Source organism: Melanostigma gelatinosum, assembly GCF_949748355.1.
Source record: "Melanostigma gelatinosum genome assembly, chromosome: 15".
Classification (NCBI taxonomy): Eukaryota; Metazoa; Chordata; class Actinopteri; order Perciformes; family Zoarcidae; genus Melanostigma; species Melanostigma gelatinosum.
In genome coordinates this window covers 23,790,843-23,800,528 of record NC_136648.1, presented here as the reverse complement: position 1 = coordinate 23,800,528, position 9,686 = coordinate 23,790,843, and the positions used below count along the sequence as shown (strand labels likewise).

The 9,686-nt window shown below is 42.4% G+C and overlaps 1 protein-coding gene across 1 annotated transcript in view; it reads left to right on the top strand.

Annotated features, from left to right (window-relative positions):
* LOC306788694 (protein Niban 1-like) overlaps positions 1 to 8,771 on the top strand; it is an 11,590-nt gene extending 2,819 nt beyond the window's left edge. Inside the window, exons 5-14 of the mRNA XM_079284299.1 lie at positions 829 to 990; positions 3,885 to 4,000; positions 4,114 to 4,218; positions 4,698 to 4,860; positions 5,009 to 5,184; positions 5,284 to 5,430; positions 5,541 to 5,651; positions 6,452 to 6,559; positions 6,656 to 6,767; positions 7,145 to 8,771. Of these exons, the coding sequence (XP_079140425.1) occupies positions 829 to 990; positions 3,885 to 4,000; positions 4,114 to 4,218; positions 4,698 to 4,860; positions 5,009 to 5,184; positions 5,284 to 5,430; positions 5,541 to 5,651; positions 6,452 to 6,559; positions 6,656 to 6,767; positions 7,145 to 8,505 (2,561 nt within the window). The 3' untranslated portion in view covers positions 8,506 to 8,771. The remainder of the gene's footprint in view (positions 1 to 828; positions 991 to 3,884; positions 4,001 to 4,113; positions 4,219 to 4,697; positions 4,861 to 5,008; positions 5,185 to 5,283; positions 5,431 to 5,540; positions 5,652 to 6,451; positions 6,560 to 6,655; positions 6,768 to 7,144) is intronic.
* The last annotated feature ends 915 nt before the right edge of the window (positions 8,772 to 9,686 follow it).

Genomic DNA, 9,686 nt, shown 5'->3' with positions numbered 1-9,686 from the left:
CAACAATAGCTTTATTATATGATTTTTTGTTGTAGTCTTTGAATATCGGGGGTTGAACATGGACACAAGAAACAATAACAGCAATACAAAGTGTCTCCTGGACTCCTCATCACTAGATCTTTCACCTCTCTCATCGCTTTGGTTCGAGGAATCACAGGCTGACCAGTTTGTTCAACATGTTGCTGCCTGTTGTGTGCAGTTTACATTAATAACGGCAAAGTATTTATGACAATGAAACATACACTGTTCAAGGATTAAAGACCTTCTAAATGAAGTAAATAAGGATAAATTATGTCGCGGTGATGTTATGGTTAATGTGAATATGTGTCCTAAAGTTCTGCAGGGGGAAAATGTGAAAACTCACAGCCCTTTCATTTATTTGCTGGAGTACTTTGTAACATCAATGCCAAATATCTACTGTTTACTACGGGTCAATTGTTTACATTCAAAGATTTGTCGCAAAAAGTAGGGCTCTAATGTTGAATATTACAGATATCTTGTGCAGACAATTGGTTAAGTCAGAGAGAGAAGAACGACGTTTGAAAATAACCAAAACCAACTGAGTCCAAATGCTTCACGCAACAAAACGGCCCAATGCTGAATTGTTCCCAAAACTCAATACTCTGTTGGTGTGTTTCTACTCTCGTCTTGACCTATTTTCTCTTTTTTTGTGAACTTCTTAGAAAATGATGTCATTAAAAGCATGATTAAGAATCAAGTGTTGCTGTCGCTGGTTAAAAATAAACCTCGGCTGCTTTTATTTTGTTGAGCATGCTTCAGAGAAAAAACACAGCCAAGCCCACATCTGTAACACTGTTGTGTGTTTAGGAGTGAAGGAGGATTCTTCTTCGGTGGTATCGTCTCCAGATGTGCTTGCTGTGTATCTGCACCTGCCTTATATGGGCCACACCTGCTTCCTGTTCCAACAGGAAGAGGAACGAGATAACTTCCTGTCCGCTCTCAAGACCTGCATTAGACACTGCAACCTTGGTAAAATACACACTCACATGCACATTTTCTCTGTGCCCACTTTGACACTTAGTTATTTATCTATTTTTGATATATGTAGCATATTTAAACTAAAAGAGACAAAAGGAAGTGATTTCATAATGGCAGACATCTTTTGCAAGTTGCAAAATTGTGGGGGGTGTAGTGCCGGATACATATGGCACTACACACACGGTATAATGTAAGACGTAGCTGAAAAAGAGGAATTACTCACATCTGGAAAAAAACAACTTATATTTTTGCATATTTATTGATTAAATATATCAGATATGTCATATTTTATGCCAAACGAGGTAAAAGTCATGGCTCCTGTTTTATACATTCGGAAAGTTTTGGTACAAGGCTTCGAATCAATCAAATAGGCCTCAACGCTTTAACCCGCGTGTCAAGTCAGATGAGTTTTTATAATATCTAAACCTGCTGTAGCAGAGGGCCGTGCTGGTTGCCTCTTTTAGAATGTGTCACTCATGTGGTGGCAGTTGCCCTGGTGACAGATACAAATGTTAATGCTGTTGACTTCCTGTGTGGTTAGCTAGGATACAAAGCAAAAACAGCCCCTTACTTTGCATCATAAAGTTGCGAAAACACGGCATGTCATATCTACACAGCCACTGAGATATTCTCAGCAGTAACAGGAAACAACACGCTGATAGCCAGCAGTGACTACCTACTTTAGACACTTGCAGGAATTACAAGACAAAAAAATGGTACTATAGCTGTAAAATGGTCATGATGAAATGATATGTTACTCTTTTTTTCCAAAAACACTCCCTTGGAACATTAATTGTTTGATTTTGATAAACTGAAGGCAAGACTTCCTGTGGTGTCAAAAATAACTTCACACGGAAACCACGAAACCAGCGTTGACCAGCCATTCTGTTTTGCATGAGCAGATAAAAGATAAAAGTAAATGGGGCGAAAATTCCCCTAATCTTAGGGGAATTTAGTTAGTATCTGGATGGGTTGCTGCGGTAGCTACGTAGGTGTCAATAACTACTTGACTATGCTAGTGATGTGGCTTTCCAATGTGAAAGCATAAGCCCTCTCACGCTGTCAAGTCACAGATTTGGGCTGGCATTATGAACAATGCCTGAACGCATGCTAATGTTGCTTAATGTCTGCTGGATGTCTAAAAAGGCAATTGTTTGCTAAGATATGAGCAACTTTATAAGGGGGTAGCACGTCAAACGTGATGTTCAACTTGGGAGTTCTGCCCCCAAGTGGCCAAAAAAACTGAGAAATGTAGCTTTAGGTGTGCAAAAAGTTGGATATCACAGTTAGCAGCTTATTTACTGTTAGTACACAGGGAGAGCAGCTGTAGGCCTATTCAATAATTAATGTGTTTAAAATGTGTTGTACTTTAGAAATATGACCCATTAGGTCCCCCAAAATAAATGGTAAATGGATTTGTGATTTGATCGATTTGATTCATACTGATGGTGTTACAGTAATGACAAGGGAAGTATACTCAGCATTAGTGGAGCTTTCTGTCCCTCAAATATCTTGCATCGATTTAGTGAAAAAAGAATGGCCAAAAGCCTTATGGGGAACAAGACCACAAACGAAATAATAATAAGATAATACATAGAAAAAACAGAACATAAGAATGTTGAAAATTAGAGATGTGAAACTTAATGCCACCGATCACAGCAACACTATAACGAATAACTAGGGGTGTAACGGTTCACAAAACTCACGGTTGGGTACGATACAGTGGAGCCACGGTTCGGTACGTTTCGGTTCAGTAGAAAACTATAAATGCCAGAGAAATGTACTTTATTTTAAAATATATTTATTCATTACAACTAACATCATAAAGTTATTCTTTGACTTTGAACAATGATGGAACTATACCTGAGTGACTCATCTTCTGGGGTGTCTTCTTAGCAACACATAAGCATAAAAAACAAAAACTGCTCCTTAATGTTATGTAGTATTGTTACTTACATCTTGCTTACATCTTGTATTGTTACTTACATCTTGCAAAAGAGATTTTTAATCTCAATGGGACTACCTGGTTAAATAAAGGTTGTTTTAAAAAAAAAAAGGTATTATTTTTATTTTTTATTTTTTTTATTCAAACGTATTCGGTTCGTCATGCGTACCGAACGGTGAGCCTCGTACCGAACGGTTCAATATGAATATGCGTATCGTTACACCCCTAGTAATAACTGTAAAGCCTGAACAGTAAGATCATCATCACAGTTACAGCGTAAAGAGTAACATTAGTAAAAAATAACACATAAAAACACATTAGATAGATAGATTACCTGTCATATAATCACATTTACTCCATCAACACTTTATCAGATAGCCAGCAGCAGAGAGAAGACAGGACATGAGTGAAGAGAGAGGCTGAGAATGACATGCAAGAGACGTCCTAACCCTCAGATATACTTGCTTTTTACCAAGAGCCTCGTTCAGTTCAGCAGTGGCGGGCCGTGCATTTCATACCTGGGCCTTCTGTGCTGTCCTACTGTCCTACATTATGACGCCACAGTACGGTTATTTGTTTCTAGGGGTGTAACAATACAGTAAACCGTTTAAACCTTTCGGAACGAGGCTTACGAACCGAACAATACGTTTGAATAATACTCGTGCATTTGGATAATGCAGAAGCTTAAATTGTGGGAAATGTAATGTTTTCGGTGGACTGTGCTCACGTAACACAACGGACTGTGTGTGTTCTCAGTAACAAATAAAGATGTCACCAAGGGAAACAGTGTGACTCATTGGTGTTTTTAATCGTTTTTAGTAGACCGTGGAGCTTTATGGTGCAGAGGTAGAACATATAACAAGCTATGATACACAAAAGTGAAAAGGATGATTTGATTTGAACCAAACTCTTCGTTAACATCACCAAGTCCTTCCTGCAGACCCCTGGTGTGATTCATCCTACGAGAGCCAGGCGTATGTCCGAGCCCTCCGACTCTACCGACAGGACAAAGGATGCTATGAATCCTGGGAAATACTGCAGGGCACTGAGGAGCAAGTCAGCAAACACACACACATAAACAGACACACACACACACACACACACTTCAGCTTTCTGTTTGTCTGCGGTTGTTCGTAAACTTGCTTATCAAATTGTGTTTGCGTGTGTAGGTGCTGGCCTTCCAGGTGATGGAGGAAGTGTTGTCATGGTTACAGAGTCAGATTCAGTCCAGAGTGAAGGGCAAGAAGACTGAAAGGATACGACAGTGGCTGGCAGTGAGTTAAACTAATGCACCAACACAACACAGGTGGAGAGCGTGGATGTATAAAGAGAACAGGATACAGGGTTGGAGGTGGGCCCGTTCATTCCTATGAAAGTTGCTCAGTGGTGCATGAAGCAAAAAAAGTTTAAACTTCTGAGTTTAAAATTCAGATGAAATTATCCGGATCTTGCGTCGGTTCAGTTATTAGTGCGTTTTTCAACGTTTAGGCCGATTTGAATAAGAGCTGTACTTAAGCTGCCCGCAAGAGGGCCACGAAAAGCACTGCATGCTTTCAGTGCAATGCAGCTGCAACGCTTTAAGCATTGAGACATATCTTTCCTCCAAGTGCTGATTGTAATCTTATAATTCTGACTTCTCAGAAAGATGCATCACTTGTCAGAGTTTAGATATTAATGTGGCTTTCAGCACTAGAAACACAATACTTTTACCTTATATTTACTGAGCGGAAGTGTTGTCTTTGCGTATGTATAGACAGTGCAGGCAACCTACATTTTGGTGCTGGAACAACTCACTGCAAGTCTGGAGGCTCTGAGGGAGGAGTGTCGTCAGACAGCATCAGCCAATCAGGCATCGGTCAGATCCAACCTGGACCAGATAATATCTTCTCACTGCTTCCTGGAGGAGAAGGTCAAAGGTACCAAAGTTAACCCCTTCAGTTAGAAAACACATCATCTGATGTTTTTGAAGAGCAAACATTGCTTTTTGACGCAATATCTGGTGCTACAATCCGTTTCCTGTCTAATAACACCCAGTTTAAGTGAAGATGTGTGTTTGTGTTTCAGCGTGTATACTTGAAGAAGCAGAGAGAGTCTGCAGCGAGTCTGTAGCACCCTACATATCCTCCATCCTTGAAGCGCTTACAGAAAACATAAGCGCTGGGATTCAGGGCATGCAACACACACTGCACACACAGATGGACTTCACACACACAGATGGAGGAACGGAGGAGACGAAGAAGGTGAGAGAGACCTCTGAGTGTGCATGTGCACGTGTGCATTTTATTCGTATTTCAATTAGTATTTGAGCTCATGATTGTGGTTTTGCACGTGTTCTGTAGGCCTTGTCCCCGCTGCGCTCCATCAGTCTTGGTCCGTGCTACAGGCAGGTGGAGAACCTGACGGAGAAACTTGAGGACTTAAAACAGCGGTTTGGATTGAGCAGCACTCAGAGACTGGTTCACTCTGCGCAGCTGCAGATGGAGAAGGTATGGAGCAGTGTCGGAGGCATGGCCTTCAGAGCAAAGTGTAACATTCAATACAACTGAAAGCGTTTGTGTCACAGAGAAACACGGCGTTTGTCCTTTGTGTCTTCCAGCTGTTGGACAGCACTGTGCACTCCTTAGAGCTCTTCCTCCAGTCATCAGCCAGACTGCAGCCTTCTCAAGTCCCTGTCAGGATGGAGAGAGCCAAAGAACGAGTCCTGAAGGTAAAAAGAAAAATCACAAGATAGAATATCAAATGAATTATGTGGCATGAAATGATTTTTCAGCATAAGAAATCAACATGTCATGCACCTCTTTGTGACAAAATAAGTGTGTGAGCTAGATCATTATTTTCTGCATATGGATAATTGTTTAGGATTAATGATATGCATAAAAAGTGTTTTTTCAGAAATTATAATGAATATACAGGTATGAAATTAAAAAAAGATTCTACCTCTCTCACTAAATCCTATATACTGTACAGGCAACTGGTGTATATGCATTTTCACATACGCACCTGTATGTGCAATGCAGTGCAATGTGCAAGCGTATTCTGTCACGCTCGGGTAATCATTTCTTATGTTTGCAAAAGATATTTCAAATGGCGATACAAGCAGCAAAACTGCTCTCACTTCTTGCTTTCTATACTTCTGTTAGCTGACATTTCTTTTGTATGTTAAAAGAACAAAATTAACCCAAAAATGGTCAGAAGTGGTCACATCACTTCACTGAAGTGAAGTGATGGTATGTTGCAGTGGTGCAGGAATGAGTCCTAAAACCTTCTAATGAGTCAGCATTTTTGGTGGTTCCACTTTTATTTAAATGAGTTTTTGGATAGATGCCCTAAATAAGGTCTGTAATTAACACACGCTTAAAAGATTTGAACGATTGGTTAAATATCATACTTGTGAATTCTGAAGCTTTTACGCGTCTTAAAAAAGGCGGTCGCTAGCAAGTGGCTAATTGAGACGACTAAATGCCATCACCATCATGTGTGTGTGTGTGTGTGTGTGTGTGTGAGCAGCAGCTGGACTATGACAGCAGAGTTGTCCAGAGGAGGCTCTACCAGGAAGCTCTACTAGAGATCACTCTGCCTGCTCTCACCAGGAAGATGGACAGCAAGTGGATGAGTGTAGGTCAAAGACACTGCTGCAGTCTGTCTCGGACACATTACAGTGTCAACGCTCATACTCACTCTCATTCATTCTACGTGCGTTTCTCTGTCCAGGAGCTGCAGCAGTTTGAGCAGTACATTTTCTCAGACTACAGCAGTTTCATTCTGGTCCATAATGTCTACGATGATGTGCTGAGAAAGATGCTCAGTAAGGAGATAGAGACAGGTAAAAACACACACTCACACATATATCTGTATATCTTTATTACAGTGTATTTTCTTCTTATTTTTATGTTGTGATATTCTTTGATTCTGAATTGATTCAATTTCACCAAGAATATTAGTGGAGTGGGCTGGGTTTCATCTCTTAGCCCCTTGCCCACTTTTTGGCCTTTTTCTAAAGTCTGCAGTGGTGGAGTTAGGCTCAGACCTGGGGGTGAAGTTAAGTTCTCTGCAGAGTCCAACAATGATCTAAAAGAGCCACAAATATCTTGAAAGTACCTTTGTGTCATTGATGGGAGCTGCAGCTCTGTCCTGTAGGCCACGCCTCTGAAGATGAAGATCAATGTTAAATGGAACATACCTGTCTTCCCCTCTCCTCAGCGGTCCAGGATGCAGCCAGTAAGAAGAGCAACAGTCTCTTGTTGGACACTTCAGATCTGACCTTTAGTCGGTACAGTCTGCTGGGGGAGACGCCACCTCGCTCTCCACGAGGCAGCCCCGCCATTGCCATTCGAGACTCCTCCTCCTCAGTGGCGCCGCCAGGTGACGATAAAAAACCTGCTCCTGTGGGGGAGGAGGGAGGTCAGATGGTCACAGCTGAGGTTTGCCCTCAAAGTGACCCAGATCTTAACGGCGACGTCAAATCTCAACGCAGAATCGCTCAAAGCTGCGCCCAGAGCGCAGCGCTTCCGTCTCCTGTCATCGTTGTGACACAAGAGTTTGATGAATCTGCAGCCGGGGAGGCTTGTTGCCTCGAGGAACCACAAGGAGAAGTTCGGCTTGGAACCGACACACCATTGACAACAGCTGAGCTTTCGGACGAAGCCACAACTGACTCTGACGCGGCTGTTACAAATCAAGTCGGTGCACTCGATGCACCTGCTAACCAAGATTCCACTAATCCCATCCCAGACTCTCCCGACCTTTCCACTCTGTCCTCGCCGCAGGCCACAGATGTCCCAACTGAATGTGCTCAAAGTGATCAATCGTCGACGCCTGAAAATTCTGCCACACCTGACCTCTCAACCTCAGACAGAGTAACAGAAGACACAACTGTCCAGCATCCCTGCCCCGCATCGGCACAGCCACCCGGGACACGTAGGCCGACGAAAATCAGCCTCGGGTCACCAAGCGAGGTGATCGGTTGCAACTCCACAGCGCCTTCTATAACGCAGACGATGCCACAGCAGCCCACTGACAGAGCTGTCTACCTGACGGGAGAAAGAAAGGACAACTGGGAGGTGCAGAGGGTAAAAGAAGAGAACCAGACAGAGGCAGCGGAGGAGAAAGAGGTACATGAGAGAATCAAAGAAGAGACACAGGAAGGAGAAGGGAAAGAAGGGGAGATCAGTGAAGGGCAGATGGAAGGTGTAGCCCAATCAGGAGGTGAAGGTTGCCAACTCTCTGAATCACCAGCAGAGAGCGCCACTGCCTTAACCACTGAGCAGAGAGAGCGTGAAGACGAGGTAGACGATGAAGAGAAAGATAGCGAGCTTGAGACTATGAAAGGAAAAGAAGATGATGAGGAGGAAGGAAAGGAGACAGAAGATCATGCAGAAAAAGTAGGAAAGAAGGAAAAAGAGGAGGAGGTTCTCCAAAGCCCTCAGCCAATGGATCCGCAGCCAGAGAGTGCTGCTGAGCTGCCATTGGACAGTGTGGCGATCATCAGAGAACTTGTGATTGAGATTACCGAAGTGGACACAGTCGTCGGGCCCTGTCCCAACAGCAGCCACACAGCCTGACAGACACGATACTATGACGACCGGGTCTCCTACTTCAGTTTCTCATGAAATGGTACAGTGAGCTGACAAAATCCAGAGAAGACAAGGAAGGTGAACTTATGTTATTAGGCTACTGCATCACATTTATCCTACCACATGAAGAAGAAGAAAACGTTGTTTTTACATACTTTAATAAGTATTTTTGTTTTATGAAAGGTACAAATTTCTTTTCTGCTAACACGGAAATAAATAAAACGACCCAATAAAGGCTTAAAAACACCGTATGATCTCAAAGCTGCATTCACAGCACTACCAGCACTGTGGCATTATAAAGTTGCAGGTATGTTCAAACTTCATGAGATCGTCATATACATACAGGTACATGAATTTTGACATCTGCATTTAAGCCATCCTAATTCATTGAGGGGCAGGAGGCGGCTGTGAAGAGCCCGTGGAGCATGTTGGGGTTCAGTGTCTTGCTCAAGGACACTTGACATGCGGGCAGTGGGAGCGAGGGTTCCAACCACCAACCTCATGGTTAAACATGTTCTAGCTGTAAAAGTAAATGAAATGACAGTACTGGGATGAAACACACAGCTGGTGTTAAAATTTACATTTCTTTCCAAATTTGTAAAAATCTGCATTTCAAATGAAAATGGCTCTAAATGCCATCTACTGTTTTAAATCAGACCTGCTCTTTAAGTAATCCTGAGATAGAGTTGACCGCTTGGGACTTATCATGAATAAAAACAATGTTAATTCAACTAGACCCCCTTATTCTTGCTCTGTATTACCCAACACCTTGTTGCCAGGCAGGAAGGGGAGAGAAAGCACAGCAGCAGTATGGCAGAAGCTGTAGCGCCTGGAGCGACTTTTCCAGGTCAGCTCTGTGTTCAGAGGAAGGATTCAAGTCCAATAACAGACAGCAATCAATGGCAAAAGAGCGTTCCTGGAGATGCGGCAAGCTCACCTGCAGGCATAGCTGCATCACAAGCACGCTGACAGTGTTTGTGTAATTCAAATTCACATTCAAATACTATTTTAATGATTGTAATTGAATTACTCCCACTGCCAGCAGAGGGAGACATTTCTGCACTCTATAGCTTTAAATGAATTGATTAAAAGCATGAGATACAAAGTCAAAATGATGAGATAATAAATCAAAATGTTGACTTAGAAAGTTGAAATTTGACTCACTATGT